Source organism: Lynx canadensis, chromosome E2 (genome assembly GCF_007474595.2).
Source record: "Lynx canadensis isolate LIC74 chromosome E2, mLynCan4.pri.v2, whole genome shotgun sequence".
Classification (NCBI taxonomy): Eukaryota; Metazoa; Chordata; class Mammalia; order Carnivora; family Felidae; genus Lynx; species Lynx canadensis.
In genome coordinates, this window is record NC_044317.1 from 42,192,695 (window position 1) to 42,216,352 (window position 23,658).

General features: G+C 54.8%; 1 protein-coding gene across 2 annotated transcripts in view; it reads right to left on the bottom strand.

The window, feature by feature from the left end:
• Positions 1 to 8,420, bottom strand: part of PEPD (peptidase D) — a 111,687-nt gene extending 103,267 nt beyond the window's left edge. For both annotated transcript variants that reach the window (XM_030298656.1, XM_030298655.1), the window contains exon 1: positions 8,338 to 8,420. In XM_030298656.1, the coding sequence (XP_030154516.1) occupies positions 8,338 to 8,354 (17 nt within the window). In that variant the 5' untranslated portion in view covers positions 8,355 to 8,420. The remainder of the gene's footprint in view (positions 1 to 8,337) is intronic.
• Positions 8,421 to 23,658: the final 15,238 nt, after the last annotated feature.

Sequence of the window (23,658 nt, forward strand, 5' to 3'; positions counted from 1 at the left end):
CCCTCGCTGGGCTGCCAAAGACCACAGGGCCCCCTCGGCCGCACCCTCCCCTGCTGTCCCCGAGCGCCGGGCCCCGAGAGCAGATGAGGGAAAACAGCATCTGTTTAACCAGCTGGCAGGTGAGGCCCATGGAGGGAAGCCTACAATGGCTTGGAGACGCACTCAACTTCTGCCCTCAAGGATCCTACTATCCATGCAAGAATGAGCTGTAATCTGGCCCAGACAACACTGGATCCCTGCCCAGTGCCTTCATAATGCTGTCTTCTCAAGTCACAGACCCAGCATCCTGGGCCGGGACACCCACCTGGCCCCAGCACACACACACACAGGACACCCAGTACCAGGGCCTGAAGTGAGTCTGTGCCGAGGGGATCATGGTGAGATGGACTGGGCAGTGGCAGCCCTCAGGGTGCTCTCCTGAAGGACCCACATCACAGGAGAGCAGGTGGATGTCTCTCCCCACCCCCACCCCAATCCCCTCTACACTGAGAAAACAGCTCACCCTCCCAGCACCCACCCCCCAAAGCCCACCTGCCTCCAGACCCTGCATCCCATGTCTATTCCCCGGTTGCTCCAGCATCAAGTTTTCCCTCTCAAGATCGCTCTTTGTAACCAGTGTACAGGAACCTCACCCTTGTAAAAACTAAATAAGGAAAAACACTTACTCCCCTTGACCGCAACGCCCCTCCAGCAGTTGATGTCTCTGTCCCCTTTGCAGGAAATATCCTCTGCAGTCACTCAAGTCCACTGTTCTACTGCCCATGCTCTCCTCGATCCCCTCCCTGGCCTTGGCCGGGTCACAGTGACCCCTGCTCCTGAACCTGCACCCAAAATCCTCATGTGGCTTCCCAGTCCTCGCCTAGCTTCTGGGTTCCTAGGCACCTGGGGGCCACTCTTTCCACAGCCCCCCACCAGGCTCAGGCTCGCTCCCCCCTCAGCGCCACCTCCAGCTGGAGGAACCCCTCTCCTGCCTGGACAACCACAGGGAACTCTCCAGGCTCTCTCAGTCCCAGCTTCCCCCAACCAGAGGGACACTTTACAATGCAAATCGGAGCAGGCCCTCCCCTACCCACCCCCTCTGCTACCTAGTGCACTTGGCCCAGAGCTACCAGGCACTGAGGGGATGCAGCCCCACTCTGCCTGCACTGGCACTCCAGTTCTTCCCCAAACAACAAGAACACTCCCCAGGGGCCTGGATGGCTCCCGTTCTCACTGTATCCGGGCCTCTGCAGAAATGGCCACACTTTCCAGAAGCTTTCCAATACTCTGTCCAAGACTTATCCCCTACTCTCCTCACTCCTCTCTAGAGCACAGGGCACGGGCTGACATCATTTATTTACTTGCTCATGGTCTCCCCAGGTAAAACGTAAGCTCTAGGAGGGCAGGAACCTCACCTTCTTTCCGAAAGAATGACCAAACGGAGGACAGGGGACGGAAGACAGAGGTAACATCCTAGCAAGTGTGCTGGGGGCTAGGAAGGCTGCCCGGCCAGGCCCAGGGGGTGGCGGGGGAGTCAGGCAAGTGCATGTGGTGTGTGCCCCAGGGAAGGGGGCAGCAGGTGAGCACGCAGGCCCAAGAGGGCAGAAACAGCCCAGAGCTGGTTGAGAAAGAAGGCTCTGCCAGGGACCACAATGAGAGCCAGGCACCGCACTCACCTGGCCATGGGCCCCTCAGAGATGGGGACACATGAGCAGGTGACACCCCCATGCACATCATGGCTTAAAAGCCACCGCATTCTGGTCTTCCCCGGCTTTCCTCTTTACACGTACAGCTCTCTCCTCTCTCCCCCCACTTAGCACCCTCCAGATCCACTTTCCCTGCTCCGCCCAGGTCCCCCTAGCACTTCAGTAAGGCTCCAGGTGGATTTAGCCGCTGGGAGGCAGGGCAGGAGACTAAAGGGTGGAGGGAGGACACAGAATCCATTCCCTGCTCTCCCTGGTGAGCTGGAACCTGATGGCTGGTTGTCCCGCCCCGCAGGACCACAGCTTGGCTTCCCTGGCTCCTGACCAGCTTCCCTCCTCTTCTCTCCCAGGTCCCCTTAACCTGCCCATAGCTCTGTAAACTGACCCTGTAAACTGTCCCCTTAACCTGCCCATAGCTCTGTAAACTGACCCTGACCCCTTTGAGTGAGGCCCTGCCAGGTCCCTGGCTGAAATGACACATCTACCTTCTTTTTTTTTTTTATTTTAATTTTTTAATGTGTATTTATTTTTGAGAGAGAGAGAGAGAGAGAGTGTGTGTGTGTGAGAGAGAGAGAGAGAGAGAGAGAGAGCGAGCAGGGGAGAGGCAGAGAAACAGAATCCGAAGCAGGTTCCAGGCTCTGAGCTGTCAGCACAGAGCCCAACGCAGGGATTGAACCTGTGAACCACGAGATCATGACCTGAGCCGAAATCAGGTGCTTAACTGACTGAGCCACCCAGGTGCCCCGACACATCCACCTTCTGACACATAGGCAATCTGTATGTACTGGTGCTCACTGGGGAGGTCCGCCTCCACGCACAAGAAAGCAATCCCATGGAGACAGATCTGGGCCTGCTCTGGTCGCTGCCACCCCAGTGCCTAGCACTCTGCTTGGCACACAGCAAGTACTCAATAAATATCTGCTGAGTAAACAACAGTCACAATGTGGGGCCACCCACACAGCTGTGCAGATCAGAAGTTGCCACGTCGGCTCCAGTGGCGCAGGAAGCAGGACCCTTGGGCCCACCCTGGCCCAGAAAGGGAGGAAGGGTCACGCACACCCCACACGTGTCGACAGGGCTAGAGCTCCCCACCCCAGTCCCTGGGCCTCGCCCTTACAGAAGGGTTGTACAGGGGCCAGGACTTCCTCTGAGCTGGGCTGCTTTTCTGCTGTGCTCAGCCACAAGGATCAAAGGGCAGAGGTGACAGCTCGTGAACATGCCTGCATCGCAGCTGGCCATGCAGTCAGGAACCGAAAGTGCAGCCACCAGCACCCGCACGGCCCCCCACACTCTTTCCCCTCACTCAGCAAATCCCAGGGAGGGGATGGCACAGGGAAGAACCTCATCTCTGCAGACTCCCCAGTGGCCCAGCGGGAGCATCACTAAGACACTGCTGCAGGTGGCCTCGGCCAAAGTTGCCCGGATGCACGAAGACTCCATAGCACAACTGGCTGAAAATGCCCAGTTGCAGCCAGCACCCATCCCCTCGCCCGGCCCACCTCATCCCCCACCACTCCTCACCCCTCTCCCTGACCCTCTCTCCTTAAACACACCAGACACTAGGTCCACCTGGCCTGCCACCATGCCCCCACCAGGAAGGCTCTCAGAAGAAGAGCTGGGCTTCCTCTTGTCCAGAACCTTCTGAGAGGCCTACATGTTTCAGAGCATCTGGACTGGGACCTTCTGGCCCAAAGGCCAAGCAGCCCAGAACAAGACAGGTAACTTAAGAATCCTCTCTAGGAGCGTCAGCTGTTATTGTGAAGAAAACGTGCAATACTCCCTAAGTCTCCATGGGTCTCAGCCCGAACAGAGAAGGGCAGCCCAGGCCAGCCCAGGAGCTGCATTACTGCAGGGCACCCCCAGAATCAAGGTTTATAGAGACGCGCCCTTTGATTTCTCCTGACGTAAACCAACCCATCCCCATCCCCCCATCCCCAACAGAACATGGGGCCCAGAGCCAGTGCAGGTGACTTCCCGCAAGCTCAGCAAAAGCAGCACCAATAAAACGCCTCCACCTGGTTTCCACTGGCGCTTTCACAGATCCCCAGAATTGAAAAGGCAAAAGCCAGGTCATCCCCAAGTGCCAGCGTAAATAAGCCAGCAGAGGCTGGCACACCAGCTCTGGGGCACCGGAGAGACCCAGAGAACAAGCTCCGGTCCCCACAGGCCAGCCCACCCCTACCAACCGCCAGGGCCCAGGAAGCAGCCAGTGACCAGGAGTGGGGCCAGCCTCGGGGAGAGTGTGACGCTGCTGTCCCTGCAACCCTATCCCCCCAAACCATACTGAGCCACCCCCTCCTTTGCCTCAGTGGCCACCTGCGGGGTTCTCACCCACGGGGATTCACCCATGAGGATTCACACACAGAACTTAGGGACTCCATCTTCTTGGGTGGGGAAAAAGTAGATCTTTCTTGCCTTTAACCTCTCATTCAACTGTACGTTTTCTTCAGTTATTATTAATGTAAGGAACTAACCACGGCAGCATCAGCAGTGTATGAATCTGTCACCAGCAACAATCATATGTGTTTTCCTATCATATTACTGATGTCACGGGATCTCAAAATATCACTCTTGTTCATCGCTACTTCATAATTAGGGTGGTCATTAGGCCTGTTGTTTTTATGACTTAATGTGTTAATAAAGAAGCATATATTACTATACAGCAAATTTATTAACATTTTGATAACTATTTCAGTGTAATTAGTTTTCCTTGTAATTCTCTAGATTTTATTTTATGCATTAAAAATTTTTTTTTATGTTTATTTATTTTTGAGAGAGAGAGAAAGAGAGCAAGTGGGCATGAGCGGGGGTGGGGGGGAGGGGGGCAGAGAGACAGTGAGACACAGGATCTGAAGCAGGCTCCAGGCTCTAAGCTGTCAGCACAGAGCCCGACTCGGGGCTCGAAACCACAAACTGCGGGATCATGGCCTGAGCCGAAGTAGGACACTTAACCGACTGAGCCACCCAGGAGCCCCTATTTCATGCATTTAAAAACATGCTGAGAAGGGTGCACAGGCCTCACCAATGAGCATGGGGTCCACGGCACAGACAAGGACAAGATCCCTGCACTAGAATGTAATGCCACTTCTAGATGGGGCCCACACTGCTAAGTTCCCAGCAAGAAAGACCAGCCATGGGCCTCTGCTTCCTCACCCTCAGCCTCCGGCTTGGGCTGGGCCCCAAGCCCACTGGCTGGCTGTCAGCAAGGGCAACCCACTCACCCTGGCTGGAGAGGCCTAGAGGCAGCTGACCAACACTCCCCCACCCTGCCTCCCTCTTTCCCGGGAAGGGTCAGGGGGGTCTAAGCATCCACAGAGACCAAGAGACAGAGAGCTATGGAGTCAGGACCAGGCCTGGAAAAGGGCCAGAGGAGGGCAAAGGAGCACTCAAAGGCCAGCCTGCCTTCCACAGACCCACCCCTACCCACCCACCAGCGTCAGCCTGACACCTCTTCTCCAGGAGCAAAAGGTTCGTATCAGGGTGGTGACGTGCTTTGATCCAGAACCTGACTCCTCCAGTTACTTTCTCTCCCTAAAAATGCTGACTCCGGCATGACCTATGGCCCAACAGGTACACACCGAGGGCAGCTCATCTGCTTTTCCTCACTGGCAAAGGCTCCCTGGGAAGCAGCTCCCTGGGAGCCACTCGGTTAAAGAATTAAAAGTATTTCTTGGGGCGCCTGGGTAGCTCAGTTGACTAAGTGTCCGACTTCGGCTCAGGTCAGGATCTGGCTGGCTGGGAGTTCCAGCCCTGCGTTGGGCTCTGTGCTGACAGCTCGGAGCCTGGAACCCGCTTCGGATTCTGTGTCCCCCTCTCTCTCCGCCCCACTCCTTCTCATGCTCTCTCTCTGTCTTTCAAAAATGAATAAACATTAAAAAAAATTTTTTAAGGTATTTCTTCATCTTACTTGGAATTCTGTCTCCCCCCCTCCCCACATTTCCTTTCCTCAATCACTGAGAGCCTCCTGCAAAGCAGGACAGCACACTGGATTAAAGTTCCCCTTTTATTCATTAGGCATCACGTCACCCAGCACCAATCACAGGGTGGCCAAATGGCCCTGAAGGTACAAAATGACCTGATCCCTGGGATCCAAGGATGCCCGAAGAGGCATAAAGAGAAGCGACATCTCAACCACAACTGGCAGGTGTGCTGACACGGAAAAGTATCCTGCCAGTGGAGAAAACTGGGAATCTCTGGAGTTCTGAGCAGGAAGCTTGTATCAGAGGTCAGGAGGGAGGGCAGTCAGGAAAGGTTTCTAGGAGGAGGAATCATCATCTAAGCTGGGCCTGCACGTATGTGAATAGTTACATCGGAGGCCAAGGGCACTCCAGGGCCAGCAGGTGAGTGGGCACAGCCAAGAAGAGAAAGGAAAAAGCCAGGTGAGGGAGGAGATGTAGGCAGCTCTGGGTGCAGCCAAGTCTCATCTCTGACCACGAAGGCTCAGGCATGGCTCAAAGAGGGGGCACCAAGTGCTATGGGATGAGGGCTCGAGTGGTGAGGGAGGGCTTCAGAGCAGACCCTCTGGGGGCTATGGGACCCTCCATCTCATACATGACGTCCCTGCCCAAGCTGGTAGGACAGAGCGGGGTCAGCCCTGAAACACCCCCCAGGGGAGCTTCTTATTGCACCTGGTCTTCTAGTTGAATCTGAGATGCTAGTTTAGGGCTTCCAGTGCTCCCCAAATCACACGCAGCACACTCCAGTCCCTGAGACTCTCACAGCCTCCCTTGGCCCAGGCTCTGGAGGACCCTGCAGGCAACCAAATCTGACCCCCCGAGGAGCCCATGACCATGACTTGATGGCATAGTGCCTCATTACGTCTGACACCCTGATCTGTCCTGTGTGTGCAGATGGGCAGAATTTTGCTGGAAACACACTCAGAACCTACCCCCCCTTAAAGAAGCTGCTAGGGTTTGACCTCAGATTCAAAGTGTCCGGCAGGATAGTCCCACATCACGGCCTGGGATGGCTCCTGCCAAGGAGGCGCTGTCAAGCTCCGGAAGCTCCCTGCACTTCCAGTGGTGCACCTCTCCAAGAACCCTTCATTTTTTGTCACCTCCCTCACCATCCAGCCCACCCCCCCCCCCTCGCCAAGGCCCAGAGGATCAGCTTTGCTGTAAGAGCCCTCCTTCCAGGATTCGGCCAGCTCCAGGCTCACGCCCATCCAAACAAGGAGTCTGGCTTCTCTGTACCTTCTCTGTACCTCTGGCTTGCCCCTAACCCTAACCCTAACCCAAATGCAGCCCCTGGAACTCGCTGTGGCCACCTAACTAGCCCAGATATAAACACAACAGACCCACATCTGGACACTGGCCTACATTTGCTCACTCTGCTCCTTCAGACAGGGTCATAGGCTGGGTTCAAGGATCTGACCCTGGGTTTTTTACCCCTCATCTGGGATTGTGCATGCACAGTTCTCTGCCTGAGGGGCACCCAGAGACTGGTACACACGTCATCCATTAAAGGTCGGCCCAGTACTCTCCCCAGAATACAGCAAGTGACCAATAAATGTTTGATTTGTATGTCCCAAGCTCTCTCAACCTTGGGGGCTACTTGAGGGGGCCATTTTCTGTTGCCATTCTCCCCGCCTTCCAAAAAGAGAAATGCAGTCAGTCCCCACTCTGATCTCAGTTCCTAGCAGGGCATTTGGGGCAGTGCCCCCTAGCTATGACTTCCTCTCCTGGCCCCCAGCACCACCAGGCCCATTTGCCCTACCCATTAGTGGGCCTCCCCTTGAACTCACACACAGTCCAGGGTAGCAATCGTCTAAAGAGCACATATGATTAGATTAAACACTTGGATAGCTCCAGCCCCTCGGGACAAAGTCTGGAGAAGCCAACTGGGACACCACGCCCTCCAGCACAAGGATGCACCCCACTCTCCCCTGTCCCCAGCAGTCTTAACTCTCAACCTTTGTCACTCGCCCTTTGTTCAGATGTTCCCTCCTCTGGTACACTCCTCCCAACGCTGCAATGAACCCATCTGTCCACGCTTCCTCCCAGCAGGACCACTCACCCATTTTTTCCTGCAGAATTTAGGAAGCGCCTACTGCATGCAAGGCACTTACTAGTGAGATCCAGGAGTGAACCAGCGAGAGGCCCTGACCTTACTTTCAAATGAGAAGACGAGAAACTAGTAAAATAAATGTACTATGTAGTTTATCAGGAGGTGATAAGGGCTGCAGAAGTAAGATAAGTGCTGAGGGAAACCGTCTCCGAGGTGACGTTTGGGCCCCGAAGGAAGCGGGAAAGTGGCCCTCTCGGGAGGGAATTCCAAGCCCTTTTCAAACACCGCCTCCTCCCGGGAGCACTGCGTCCCGGACGCCGGGGCAACGCCGCCTTCCCATCTGAGGGTCGTGGCAGTGAACGCGCCTGCAGACGCGAGCCCCTGCCTCGGCCACACAGCCGGGCCGCCACGCGCGCGGGTGTGTCTGAGCGCCAGGGTGATCCCGAGGACCACCCTGCAGCGGGCAGGGGAGCTCAGCTGCCCCTGACTCGGAGCGCGCAGCCAGCCCCCCGCGCGACGAAGCGCGCTGTCCACGGCCACACAACTCAACCAGCGGGGCCGCCGCCCGGCGGCGGGGGCTATTGACCGGGAGACCCAGGCCCCCTCTCCGCGCCGCCTGCCAACGGCCAGGGACAGGAGCAGCACTCACCCGGTGGCCGCCGCCATGTTCGCTCGGCACCAGCGTCACGTGAAGTGAGGCATCAGCTGAGCCCGGCCAGGTCCCACCGCCGGAGGCAGGGCCGGGGCGGGGCCGGGGCGGGGCCGGGCCGGGCCGGGGCGGGGCCGGGGCGGGGCCGGTTGTCCACGCCCCGCCCCCTCCAGCGTCTAGCTCCTGGAGACCCAGAGGAACTGAACCTGCAAGAGAGGAGGATCCATCTACTCACTGGCACCCCGCTGTACTCGAGGGGCAGGGCCGGAGTAGGGGGCAGGGGTCTTTCCAGGGTAGGAGGGAGTGTCCCCAGGCCACGGATACCTTGATTCAACCCCCCACCGGGTGTCTCAGCGCCCACCGGGGGAGGACACCCTGGGAGAGAGAGAGACCTTGACCCAATCTAGGGACAGGGAAGAGGTGATAACTGTAGCTTAAGAAGGGAGATGACTTGAGCAGAGGCCAGGACTACCGGAGTAACCAAAAAGTTCAGTGTCCAGGAGAGGGCATGTGGGAGTGAGAGGTAAGACCTCAGAGGTAAGCAAGGGTCAGATCCTGTAGGGCCTTGGAGACGGGGCTGGGAAGTTAGGTCTGGTAGGACCTTTTCAAGCTCCCTCAACTGCAGGATGGAGAAGGGCCCAGAGGCAGGGAAGCCAGTGAGGAGGGCTGGGGAGAAGTGGACACAAGAAGGGCACAGTTCAGGAGGGAGAATCTACCAGAAGGTATCTCCCTTTGCTCTGCTGGGCACTGCTGTTGGGTGCAGGGTCCCCCAAAGAGTTGGAGGAAGGGGTGCCAAGGAGGGAGATGGGAAGCAGATGTTCTAAGGAAGCAACCTAAGCTGCAGGTGTTCTGGAATAACAGTAATACTAACAACTACTGCCAACAGGTACAGAGCACTTATTGTAACCCAATGCTTTGCAGAGTTAGCTCACTGAGTCCTCACAAGAGCTCTGCGCAGCAGTCTCTGTTCTTAATGCCTTTTAACAGATGAGGAAACTGAGGCCTGGAGAGGCAAGTAACTCACTTGAGCTCACGCAGGAGGCGAGTTTATGCAGCCACACCCCCGACTAGTTACCCGTGCTGGCTCTGTCAAGGAAAGGGGCCCAGGGCTGGGGTGGGGTGCCCCTGGGATCCTGGGCCACATGAGGTTGTGCATATGTGTGAGGTCAGGAAGTAGAGCCCAGCACAGGCCCACAGGGATCCTGACCCGAGCCTCCAACTGTCTCAAAGCTGGAAGTAGCTTCTGGTTGAAAGGCTTGGGTTTGGGGTACCTCTTGTTTCTTTGACAAGGATGTGGGTCACTGTGGCCAGGCTGGGGGGCCCCAGAGGCTATGAGATGGAGAGGGAGAGAGAGCTACTATGTGTTCCCACAAAGCTGGGAAGAGAAGAGGGGGAAGAACCAAGCCAGACCATAAGCAGAGTGGGTGACACAGCATGGCCACTTTGGATCCCATCACCACCCCCGGTTGCCTCATCTGTCAGGTGAGATCTAATGGTATCACCTTGCAGGGCTGTTGTAGGGTTTCATAAGCAAACCTCCAGGCATCGTTAGCCTGTGGCACAGCCGAAGAGGTCAAAGCCATGAGGAGGAAGGCGTCACCTCCAAACAGCTCTTCACACCTCCCTGACCCAGTTAAGAAAGAGGAGAATTGAAGGAAGAGGGGCCCCCATCCTCCCTCCCCCTTCCTAGTACATATATAACAGTTCTCAGGGGTCTCTGTCCCCCAGGTAGGATTCCCCCAGAGAGGGTCTATCAGCCCCCTTGTGAGTTTCCAGGGAGAAGAGCAGAGGTACCAGGCTCTATAGCTTACCACCTGGCCCTGGGCCCCCGAAATCTTGAACCCCTCCTTCAGCAGTTCCTCCACCTCCAGCCAAGGAAACTCAGTTCCCTAAAAAGAGACACTTGTTAAAATTAACAAAGGGTGAGCAGAATGAGCTTTTCATGTTCCTTTGTAGAAGGAACACCTGCCCCTGAGCTAATTACAACCCCTCCACCATTTCTTTTGACGTAAACTATGTCAAAATTAAGCCAACTGTCAGCTCAGAGTGTTTATTAATATGAAAAAGAAGCAATTATCCTAAACATCCACACAATAATAGAGGGAGGGCACCTATCAACTCAGTGAAGCTCCCTGGTGTGTGGGCAGTAATAGGAGGGCCCTGCCCGTGACTCCTGTACACCCAGGCCCGTCTGGACCGAGGCCTCCCCTGCCAGTGTCACAGGAGCCTGGCCTAGGGGACTACCCGTCACCACTCACCCCTCCCTCCCCATCAGAGGCTCTGGGAGGGCTATTCCCCACCCCACCTCCACCCCCCCACCATCTGAGCTCCGGCAGGGCTGGTCCCCACCCCCACCCTTCCCCATCAGGAGCCGGGGCTCCAGGAGATGCAGCCCTGGGAGTGGGAGAAGATTGCATAGTTACTCATGCAGGGCAGATCCGGACGCTGTTGGGAGCCAGGAGGCAATTGGAGAAAGATTGATTTTAGGGAGTTGGAGCAGGAGTGTGTAAATCAGCAAGGGAGAACACTAGGCAGCACACTCAGGCCTTAAGCGATGTCATGTCTGAGGTCACAGGCCCTTGGCTGAAACAGTCTCCCATAGTTGTGACCTATGGTGTGTGTGTGTGGGGGGGGGTGTTTGTGCTCGGCCATCTCAGCAGCCAGAGCATCATAACTCTCCAGAAGTGCCCTGCCCCAGCCAGACACTCACCAGAAACCTGGTACCAGGAAGGCTCCTCCTGGGAGCTTCTGTGGCTCCCTAAGACACTGTGTCCTTCCAGGTTTCCCTGCTCCACCCACCCCTCTCAACCTAGCCACATGTTCTTGCAGCCCCATAGACAGTGATGACAGTTGGCTGCCAGGCGATGGCAGCCCCAGCAGCGTTGGCCAGCCAGATGGACACGTGAGCCACCCTTGGGGCCTTGAAGGGGTGTCCCCTGGCAGAGCTGGGACATGGGCCCCGTCCATCTTCGGCTGCATACTGAGGACACTGGTCTGCTGGAAGGCTCTGTGGGACCATGCTGGAGGTGGCCTGGACGCTGGCTCTGACTCTGGCTACCAAGCTGTCCCCCGTGGTGCCACTCTGTGACTGGTCACACTATGAGGGGTCAAGGCCCAGACCCTGCCCTGGATGTCCCAGGACAGAGGAGGAAGAGGAGCCCACCATCGGGAAGGCTGCTGTTTCCTCCTGCAATCAGTGGGGGGGTTCCTGATTCTGGGCAGGAAAGCAGGGGGGCCAAGTTCATGTGTGGGGCTCCAGCTCAGGAGGGTCACAGGATGGACCCAGAAAGAAGCCAGCAAGAGACCCTGTGCCAACCACATGGGAACACCAGCCTCAGGGTGTGGCATGTGACATGGGGTGTCATTTGGGGTATCCTTGATCGTTTCGCTTCTGCCGAGAACAGAAGACGGGACTCAGAAAACCAGCACCAAATAGACTGAACAGAAGGAGTAGAGGGGGCGGGAATGGCACGTTGCTACCCGACCTCTCCGCCAGGGAGGAAAGATGGAAATGAAATGCCGGGAGGCTGCCTCTCCATCACCGCGCTGGCAGGTCCCAGCCTTCAGCCTCTGCAAAGTCAGCAGGGGTAGCAGCCGCAGGCCCCCCCCCCCCCCCCCCCGAGGCCCGCGTGGCCAGCCCCTTCCTCCAGGCCCACGCCAGGGCTATCACCCCCATCCTCCGGCCCCCCACAGGAGCCCCCACATCACGGCACACTCCGCCTGCCCTTCCTCCCCACCTGCCCGCCTGCGTATCCGTCTTCCTGCAGAAAAGAGGCGGCAGCGGCTGAGGGGCCCTCCCTAGGAAGCCCGTCACCACGTCAGATGAAGTGGTCCCTGCTGAGTGCTTTGCCAGGGTCTACGAGGCAATTCAAGATGAGAAATGGAATGGTGGCTTCGGAAAGGCAAATCATTCCAACAGCACCTTAAAAACATCGACGGAAACAAGCTCTTTGTGTGTGTGTGTGAAAATGGGGAATATATTGTTTTTCACTGTTTGGAAGACTGTTTTCTCATCTTGAAATCACAAGCTGTTTTCTTCCAGAGAGACTTATAAATACATCCAATTATCGACATTCAATATAGGAAATAAAGTTCTGGAATGGTTTTCTTCCATACACGCGGAGTGGGCCGGCCAGGTTGCGCAGGTGATAATGACTTTTATTTCTTGTGAGTTGCATCCGCACAGAGTGGCTGGTCTCTGCACCTTTTATTGCTTTCACCTTTATTACATTTCCCGTATTGTGCTGGGCTCTTCATTGGTGTAACCTTATTACCGCTTTCAAGATCTTGATAAAAATGAATGAGAGTCCTAATTTCAAAAGTAGGAGTGTGGGGTCCCAGAGCAAGGGGATTTGCTTAGGTGGCTTGTGTCCTGCAGAGAAATCTCCCTGGCGGGGGACGGCTCTCCAGCTGTCCAGCTCCAAGTACTGAACTTGTTCTGCTGACATTCACAGTGGCCCTCTCCCATATTCCGGTCGGCGTGGCATTTTAAGGAGGGCACGTTTGGCCCTTCATGAAATCACCCCCAGACTGTGTCCCCAACAGCCATTAACCTATCCATGCCACCATTAAGGCTGGGGTCACCTGTGGCTCTGCCTTTTCCTGACCTCATGCCTATCACCCCTTCCTCTTCAGTGCCTTGTCCCTCCCATGCCTCTTCCTTCCTGAGGGCCTTTGTCACCACACCCCCACGTGACTGCCATGGCTCCCCGGCTGCCTGCCTGCCTTCAGTCTCTCCCCATTCAGAGCCCCCATGCTCATCAGGATTCTTGGTAGCAAACAGCCCCTGAGTCTGTCTATCTCAAGCAGAAGAGGGATGGAAGGATGTCAGGCAGCACATTTAAAGGAGAGGAAGGCTCAGAAAACAGGCAAGAGCTGGGCGGTTGGTAGCCAGACCAGGCCACACCACATGCTGCTGCCCAGGACCCTTGCCACTACCTCTGCCCTTGGACAAAAACTTGGACTGACACAGTATCCTGGCTTCCCTGCCCCCCATGGCCAAAGCCCTTGACGGGCAGTTCAGCCCATTACAAAGTCCAAGCCTTGTGCCCACTCTGGCTATCTCATCCCTTTCGGCTTCAGGGCAGGGGGCAGAAGGGGAGTATTGGCTACCTAGCATCTCACCGAGGCCCATTCACCAAACAGGCGGGGGTTAGATCCTGCTATGTATACGCAAAGCCTTATGACATACAGTGATGGCTCAGCTTGAGGACTAGCAACTCCTCAATGAAACCTTGAGAAGTCCACAACTTGGACAGACTAGTCCTGAGTATTGTGAGCCAAAAGCCTAGAATGCAATTATTTCCATTTCAGCGCTGTGGGGAATAAGCTTAGAAACTCCCTGGGCTTACACCAATGGGTTAACAAGGCATAAAGAATTACAAAGCCATAGGGTGTTCTCACCCAAGCTTGAGTGAACAAGATAAGACCCCCAGAATGAAGTGGGGGGGGGGGCAAAGGCCCCAGAATTTGCCACAAAGGTAATATGCCAAAGCAAGATCAGGCAATTCAGGGCGAAAACGCCCCCCAATTTAGTACTATAGCAGAAAGTTGCCTTCACAGGAAGGAAGGACCAAATTAGGTAAGCTGGTAAATAGGACTATAGACCGCTGCTGCTGTGGGTGATGCTGCCCAGAGCGGAGCTGATTAACAAAGGAGAAGGTGCCTTGATGACCCTGAGGTTATTCGCCCTATCTGTCTTATCCCCTAGGCTAGCTAAGATAAACAGACGCGGCGCCTCCTGTCTGCCATTAACAACCATCTGCCCATCTGCCCGGCGCCAGGATTTTGTTTTATATTGACCCAAACCCCAACACCGTATATCTTCAAACCCCCTTTTCCCTCATGCCCATGAGTTAATGTTCACCAATTGTCTCTTTGTGCACACCCATTACGTTTGTAAGCCTTCTGATCTTAATAAATACGGAGCAAGGACCCTTATTCGGGGAGCTTGTCTTTTCCGGGACATTAGTCATCTCTCGCTTTAATCCTGCATCCCGCTCTTTAGCTTGACAAGAGAGAACTTTAGACTCAGAGTCTGTGACACAGCACAAGTGTGAATTTCTTGTTCCATGGTTTTTATTTTCAGATTACATGGGAAGGTGTACAATCTTCACCTCTTCGGCTCTAAAGATCTTTCCTGGAAGCCCTGCCTCCATCTCACTGACAAACAAAGATCCCCACATGCAAAGTGGCCCATTAGAAATCATGTTGTGTGGAAAGAAGTGCGTGGCCTTCAGAGTCAGAAGCTCGGTCCTCTGACTTCCTTCTCTGGTCCTCACTCTTTCCATTTGGAATTGGACCCAAGATGCCTTTGCCTCCGTATGGGGCAATTCCAGGGGTCAAATGAGGACTTGGGAGACAGTTTATACAAATGTGGCAGTAGTCGCTTGCGTTATTATGATCCTTCTTATTAGAGAACATTTACACACGGTGGTTAGGAATGTACAATACCAGGTCCAGTTCCTGGCTTTGCCGCTTACTCACTGTGTGGCATTAGGAAAGTTACTCGACCTCTCTGAGCCTCAGCTTCCTTGTTGGTCAAGTGGGGGTGATGGGTCTCAGCCTGGAGGATTATTGAGGAGATGAGAAAGGGTGGTCCTATGAAACACAGCACAGCCCCCGGCTCATGATGGCCACTATCCTTATTTCAATGGTCAGGCAACAAGTAGGGGCATCAGGAAAGGACTAGGACCCTTATCCCATGCCCTGTGAGGTCACTCTCGGCCCTGTCCACCTACAGAACACTTTTACACAAATAAGTGAATCCATAACCCCAAGGCCAGGTGGCCAGGGCTGGCTCCCTTCGGGAGGACTGGCTGGCTGAGTGCTGGGGCTGCCTGACCACCTTGAACCAGCCCTGGGCTCCCTGTATGTGGACTGGCAGTCCAGCCAAACCCAGCGATATGGAAGAGCATCTTTCAGGGAAACTGAGTGAATGGGGAAAACTGCAGGGAGGGTGTTCCTGGCTGCACCCCGGACCTCTGACCCAGCCTGGAGCTTCAGTCTGCAGGGCTCCGCTAGGAGGCACGGATTTGCGTGTAGGGAAGAGGGTCTGATGGGAGGTTTGTGAGAGGGGCTAAGGACGTATAACAGATTGCAAAATTGGCCTCAAATTCTTGCTGCGTCCACCCCCCTGCTTAGTGATGCTGTGGCCCCTCCCACCTGGAAGTGGGGTCTATTTCACCAGCCCTTGAATCCGAGGTGGACACTTGACTTATCTTGGATAATAGGACGTTAGCAAAAGTAGAGGCCTTCGAAGGTGCTCGCCTACTGGGGCTCACCCTCTCGCAGCTCTTGGATGCCCTGCCACCTTGTAAAGACGAGCTAGCTACTCTGTTGGAGCATAAGATGCCTGTTGGACAGCCTGCATACAGCAGACATACAGGCTAGGTTGGCCTAGATTATCAGCCTCCAGCCAACCCGACGGCTGCGTGCCGATGCACGAATGAGTCCAGCAGAGACCAGTTGAGCTGACCCCTGGAATCCTGAGCTATACAAATGACTGTTTTGAACCATTACATGGAGTGACCTGTTGTACCAGTTTATCAGAACAGACACAGGGCAGAGGGAGGAGATCATGGGGCTCTCCCTACAGCCGGGGCCGCGGACAGATGCGGTAGGGGCTGTTTTCACAAGGAGCTCTGGGGGATGCGGGTCCAAGCAACACTGCGGTGGGGCCCTGAGGAGAAAGTGTGACGTTCACCTCACCCCTGCCTGGAGTACAGCCTAGCTTCAGCTTGGAGAAGGTTGCGGGGACGCTGATTCTGCCCCAGAACTCTGTGGTTGCACTACCGTGGGGGCCCCAAAAGGCACCATTTCCCAAAGCTGCTTTTCTGCAGGCGGCTGGGCAGTGGTAGTGTAGAGAAGTGGGCAGCAGGCTTGAAGCACAGGAAGTGGGAGAACGCTGTGAGCTTCTGTAAGAATCCTTCTGGGGACCCCTGGGGACACCTGGAACAGATTTTCAAGGAGACTGGCAGGTCCATGGAATAGAGATGGGGCTGGAGCCAATTAAATCGAAATGATTCTGTCGATGGAACAATGTGTGCACCAAAAACCAATCAGTGAGCCTGGCCTGGGGGCTTGGCCTGCGCTGTCACATCCCAGAGCAAGGCTGGCATGGGGCGCCCACAACATGGGATTGTACCGGGTGGCCTGGATGCGTGCCTGAGAAGTGACAGTCAGCAGGGAGTTCACCCCTAGGTTAGCCTTGCTCAGACAGACTCAAACTTCATGGGTACCAAGCATATGAAGACAAAGGCCCTGCTGCAGAGACACCTGCCCAAGTCTAAGGTTGGGACTGTCCAAGCTGAGCGCCCTCCTTCACCTCTGAGCACTGGCCATTATATTCTGAGCCTCTTTGACAGAGATTAATAGACACTCCAGAAGGTGCCACTGCTGTGCTCAGTCCAGACAGTAGCATGGTCTCTGCATCAGATGTCAAGTTCACCAGTAGTCTGATGAGCCAGCCGGGGTCTCGCTCCCCTCCCCATTTTTTTTTCTGAACATTCCATTCAAACAGGCTTTGGGAAAATCACAATTTTATTTCCAGATCTCAGAGATCAATATTTAGGGCTTGAGGGAGAATTTACTGGAAATCATCTCACAGTGGAAACAGCAGAGGCAGGAGCTTCCGTCCATGCAGCTTCCCCGAAGAGGCGTCTTGTCTCAGTTCCCAGACCACGAATTCACCTGTAGGACCAGGCAGTCCGCCAAGCACTGGGGGGTCTCCCGGCCTCCTCCCTCCCGGGTGGGCTGCCAGAGCCTCAGCACCACTGCCGGTTGGGGGACGGCAGCCGGGTCTTTCTTCACAGAACTCTGGGAGGGGAAGGGACCGAAAACTTGCATCAGGGACCACCTCTGTTTGAGGGACAAAGACGCCCAAACCGGGCTTGAGAAGAGCTCCTGAAATCTTTGTGGCTGTTCCCCAAACTCTGGTCTGCAGAACCGGCCGCACAGAAAACCAGTTTTAGCTTTGGATCCGACACCAGGGGCAGACTTTGTCACGTCTGTCACTAGGGGACACTGGCTATGTGAAAATTATGGGCCCTTTCTTCCGGGTTCACATCTTCTGGGGACTTGGACAAGCTCCAAGCTCCTTCTGTGTGGTTTTGGGGGGTGGGGTTGCAGAGGCGGGTAACATTCAGGCCACCCCTCAGAGATCCCGACTGGCTGGGCTGAGGGGGTCCCTGCCGGCTGCCCCTCCAGGGATGAGGCGTAGGCACTGGTCATCGATCCTGAGTTCATCGGCCTCCAGCACCTACACACTTATCCGCTGCCTTCCCCGCAGTGAGGGCCCTTCATGCCCAAGTCTCGCTCAAGTCCCGCTTCCCTGGGAGGCCCATTCCTGCCCTTCCCACGGCCTAGTCAAGAAAGTTCACTGGCCTGGCCAAGGCACCTGTGGCACCCACAGGGGGCCCCAGCCTGCTGGCCCGAGAGCCCGCTAGCCCATCACTCCCCTCCAAGACTGCCATGAGGTAAAGCTTGCTGAGACAAATGTTAAGAGGCTGTGGAGAAATAAATTGAAATGGCCACTTTGGAGAGCACTTTAGAAATATCTATTAAAACCAAAAAAATTAAAATGAAGCTTTCTGACCCATAATTGCAACTCTCATGATCTACCCTAAGGCTCCCCCTCCACATGAGCGGGAGGAGATAGAAGCCAGAGCCCTCACTGCAGGATTATCTGTGATAGCGAAAAATTGAAAGCAATCTGAGTTCATAACTCTCTCCAGCTCGCGTGCTGTGAGAGCAGTTAGAGGGAATGTTCTAGATCTACAGGTATCCACGTGGAGAAATCTCAATAGCACTTTGTGGAGTGAAAAGCGAAGGCACAGAGCATACCTTGTTATGTCGTTAATGTTTACAAACCCATAAAACAATGGACTGTTCTATGAATTCTCTGTGGGCACACGTTTATGTTGTAAAAGCACTTACAAGGTCTGGAGGAAGATAAAAACCAAAGGTTGTCTTCAGGGAGTGGGGGAGGGTGCTGCGAGAGAAATCGAAAGGGAATGCAACTTTATTTGGTGGTCTAATTTCCTAAAAAGGAGAACATAATCATGCGTTCGTGTTGCCAAAAATAAATAAAACTACTTTAAAAAAGAAAATGCCTATCTCTGGGGCACCTGGGTGGCTCAGTCGGTTGGGAGTCCGACTTCAGCTCAGGTCATGATCTCACACTCCGTGGGTTCGAGCCCCGCGTCAGGCTCTGTGCTGACGGCTCAGAGCCTGGAGCCTGCTTTGGGTTCTGTGTCTCCCTCTCTCTCTGCCCCTCCCCTGCTCATGCTCTCTCTCTGTCTCAAAAATAAATAAAAACATTTAAAAAAAATTTTTTTTAAAAGGAAGAAAATGTCTATCTCAAGGAGGCACCGCAACCTGTAGGGGTCCCTTGCAAACTGAGGAGCTTGTTTTAATCCAGAATCTGTTGGAGGCTCCCAGCTAGCACCGGCACCCCCCACTCTGGCCCATCCCCACCACTGTGCTTCCCTTCCCAAACCCCGCTCCTGGCTCTGAAATCACAGTCAGACTCTACCAGGAAAAGGAGGCTGGTTGGTTTGTATGTTGACGGAAAAGGCCTGGTTATCATTTACGAGGCTCATATGCAGAGCGTTCCAGGGCAGTGCCCAGAGAATAGTTGTGATGCTGGCCGGCTGGGTCCGAGAACCCAGGGGAGGCTCCCACAGGACCAGCCAAGAGCGTCCTTGGCTTGACGCAGGGTAGATATCAAACACGAGCCAGAGAAAGTGAAAACAGAATTTATTGAAGAGCGTAAGTGACAGGTGGAGAATAGCACACGGCGCATCTTGAGAGACTTGGAGAGGAGAGGAAAAAAGAGTCTCATCGTTGCTTGGGGCTGGGGGTTTATGTCAGAGGAAGGTCTAGGGTACGTGTTCCTCCAGGAATCCGGGGTAGGGTCTGGTCAAAGGCGAGCGTCAGGTGAACAAGCGACGTTACTCCGTAAAGCACTGAAGGCAGGTGTATTGATGCTGGTGTCAGCCGAGGTTCCATGATGTCCTGGCACATGTTTGGGATCTGGCTCTTCTTAGGTGTTACCAGGTGTTTGGGGCCTAGGATAAAACTCAGAGAATGATTAATTTTCTTGCTTTCCACTCTGAAGCGGGAACATGGCTTCTCTCGCTTATTCAGAGGCATGATATGGGACACGAGTAAATGGGGCCTAACTGAAAAACAGCCTTTCTAAACTGGAATCCCTCGAAAGCTTCCCTACTTCAGTTGGGTAGTTGGGGCTGTTGGGTGGGGGGACTACTCTGGCTCATGAGAGCCCACACCCCATGTGCCACCCCTGTCCCCCACCATGACTCCCCACCCCACCCTCCTGCCAATCTCCACCTCCTCCCTCCTCATGTCATCTCCCAGTTTCCACCTCCACCCCAGATTCCCTACCCTCAACACTTCACCACCACTGACCCCTGAACTTTACCCCCACCTCCACCGCACCAATGGCTACCTGATCCTCAGTCCCCCAACCCCCGTTTCCCCTCTCCTCTCTCCCTATCCTGACCCTTGCCCCCCAACCCAGGGCCTGCACACTCCTCCCAAAGAGAGAATCCTCCCGCCCTTGTTTTGCAGACCTTGAGTGAAACCGGTGGCCAGTCCTCTGGTGCAATGGCTGCCAGTGAAAGAGAAACAATGTTTTAGGCATTTACTCATCAAGAAAGGGAGTCCTCCTCCCCCTCCCCAGGATTTGCAAGACAGAGCTCAGCCCCCTCCTCCCTTCTGATTTCCAGCTTTCTCTGTGGTTTCCATGGATTCCAAGATTGCTCCCAGCACCTGAGCCCAGAGGGAGGGGGAGGGGAGTGATGGAGCAGCCCAGACAGCCAGGGGAGGGCAGGGGAGGTTGCTCAGCGGCAGTCCCCCTCAGGCCCACCTGCCTGACCCTCCTCCCAGAGAACCCAGAGGTTGGAGGGACCCCTGGGCTCCCAGGGGGCCTGACTGTCTCCTCCTCATTCTGGAAAGCCCAGGGCATTGCAGGAAACACGCCCTACCCTGAATGACTTCAAAGCCAGCTCACTGAGGGGCTGTCACTCCCAATAAGAAGATGCCAACTGTGGCCACAGCAAGAGGGGACAGTGTCCACACTGGCTGGTAAGGATCACACTATTAGTGAGAAGAGCCGGAGGTTTTAGGGAAGTGGACAAGGACATCCCTGGGTCAGTCTCTGTTCCGCGGGACCCAGGGTAGCAGAGAGCTCACTTGGGTTCCATATTCCTGGGGCTCTAAGGGCTAGCTGCAGAATCTGGACCACCGTTGAGAAGGTAAAAAAGGTTAATGATGGAGAATCACTGACCATCGTTCACCTGGGGGTATCCATCGTCCCCTGTTTAGTCCCTTCCAGAACATTTTTCACCCCACTCCCATCCTGCCAGCGCCCATGGGGTGCTGTGACTGTGGCTCCTCGGCACCCCAACATCCTTTCTCCCTTGAGCACAACTGTGCAGACCCCAAGCATGGCCGGGCCAGTGCCCCGCTCAGCCAGAAAGGCTTCAGCGGGCTTCTGGAGCACTGCAGTCAGAGCCAGGGCGGGAAGCTGCGTGGGCTACAAAAGGAGCCAGTCCCTGTGGGGCCTCTAGGCAGAGGCTGTCCTTCCTGGGTCCTCCCCCAGCCTGGCCCCAAGTTCCGAGAGCTGCCTCACACCCTTCCAGTGAGGTCCTTGTCACCTTTGTTTGCCCAAGTCCACCTTTGAGAGCCCTGCCTGACATGTGTGCCCGTGGGTGGGTGGTCTCCACTGGTAGGTAGACGCTTGGGAATCCATTGTGATATCAGGGACCGGCCACTATCAAGACCTCTTCGTGTTCTGCCTCAGCTTCCAGAAAAATCTCCCAGAGAGTCTTTAAAAGCTCGTGCCTGGCTTCACCCCAGACCAAGTGAGTCAGAATTCCTAGAATGGAGACAGCACACTGGGATTTTTGAAAACTCCCTGGTTGATGCTGTTGAAAGTCAGGACTGAGAGAGCTTTGGAACAGAGTCTTCCCCAGATTTGTTGATGGGGACGGTAGGGTAAGGGTCCTACCTGACCGACTTCACAGTCAGTTCCCCACTGGGTCCACATCCCTCAACTCTGCTCCAGCCTCTGGAAGGCTGCCCCCGGGCCCGGCCTCCTCCTCCTCCTCCTCCTCCTCCTTGTTCCTTTCCCTGAAATCCCAAATCCTTAAGGCACACTGCTCACCTCTGATCCGGCAACCCCACTCCCGGGATCGCGCCCAAGGGGAAGCCTGAGCGCGTGTCTATCAGCAGGCACCGGCCAGCCTGCTGGAGGCTGAGCTTCTCTGAACAGAGCCGCGGACTGGGGCGACCCAGGGGCCTGTCAACGATAGGTTGGATAAATAAAGTCGTGTTCTCATACAGAGGAATGCACGCCAGGAAGAGGAGGGATCTCAGAAGCACAGTGAGGAGTGACATCAGCCAGACACAGACGAGCACATGCTGGATGATTCCATGGCTGCCTTGCTCTCTGCAGTATTGAGTAACTGCCACAGAGACCGCAGGGCCTGCAAGCCTAGAATATTTATTACTTGACCCTTTACAGAAAAATTTGCCAACCCCTGACCCACATGGGAGGCAGAATGGAAAGAGACAGGGAGGGAAGCAAGACTTCTCAATGTGCACCCTCTTTTCTATCACTTTGGGTTTTGTTTTGTTTTGTTTTTTTTAGTTTTTATTTATTCTGAGACAGACAGAGAGAGACAGAGAGACAGCACGACTGGGGGAGAGACAGAGAGGGAGGGAGAGACAGAAGTCCAAGCAGGCTCTACACTGTCGGCACGGAGCCTGATGTGGGGCTCGAACTCACAAACCATGAGATCACGACCTGAGCTGAAGTCAAGAGTCTGATGCTTAACTGACTGAGCCACCCAGGTGCCCTTCACTGGTTTTTTGAACTTGTCAATCAATGTATGGCCTGTTTACTTAAAACAAAAAATACGGTAAAAACAAGATCAATGAAAAAACATTTTTAAAGAGCACTAGAAAACTCATCTAAACTGTGGGAAATACGAATAATGGCCACCCACGGCTCACAGGGCCTGGAGGGGGCATGGGAGAAACTTTGGCCCTGGTGGTGATACTGGATTTAACTCCTCCTGGCGGCCCCATGGGTGCATTCAGTTTGTGAAAACGCATGGGCTGTATAGGTAGGATGTATGCACTTTGCCCGGGGTACACTTGTATACACTTTTGCTAAACATAAACAAAACGTTGCAGTAATTGATGGGGATGCCCTCTGGGAAGATGGGGGAAGCATCTGCAGTCCCTCTTACTAAGGCAGGAAAGAAAAGGAACCTAAACTTTCAGGTGCATTTTAAAGTCAGCGGAATATTTGCATCCTGCTGGGGATGTGTCCCTCTGAGCCCACAAAGCCACCTTGAACCCTACCACCTAGGTGCTGGGAGGTACGGACTGGAGGAGAGCCAGAGCAACCCAACCCCCGATCCTTGTCCCTCTGCAAGATCCGGGTGCCTTTCAACCTTGTCTTACGTGGCCTCTTGACACCATGGGGTGCTGGGGTCCACTCTCTCCTCCTCCTCGAAACTCTCCCTGCTGTGTCTCCCACCTGCCCTCCCTCTGTGGAGACTCAGCCCAGCCCTCACACCAAGGGCACCCCCTCCCCGGGTTCTGCTGCAGACCATACATCCTTATAACTGCTGCCCGCACGCTAGCGGCCACAGCTTTATCTCCGGTTTAGATTCTTCCCTTGGTTCCATTTCTGTGTTGCCCAGTGGAATCATGGGGCCTCTCGGGAATCATCGGGCAAGACAAACAGCCTCAAACAGTCACTTCTTATCCTCCATTGTTATTCCCCATCTCAGTGACCGTGCAGCCAGCTGTCCACACAGAAATCTGGTGTCACCTCACCTTCATGGATACATCCCATCTGTCACCAAATGCAGCCAGCTCTCCCCTAAATATTTCTGGAATCCTCGCCCCTCCCACACCCACTGCTCTGGAACAAGCTCCCTCTCTCTTCACCAGGGTTATCGCTAGAACCTTCAACAAGGCTCTCCCTGCGGCATCTGCCCAGGAATCCTTTAAATAAAAGAGATCTAATCTTGTCTCTCCCGGCTGCTCACAGCACTTCAACCCTTAGGCTAACGCAGGGAGGTGTCAGGCAGGGCTTCATTTTAGAATCGCCTGGAGAGCTTTTAACAATGTTGTATCCCACCTTACCCCAAAACCCCAACTGACCCCAGTCTGGGGCCCCAAACATTAGTACAACTCCTCCTGCTTCCTGCTGTCGGCCCCATCTTTCTCTGGGCCCACCTCACCCCCTGCCCCCCTTCCCTAATTCCACATTCCTGGCCC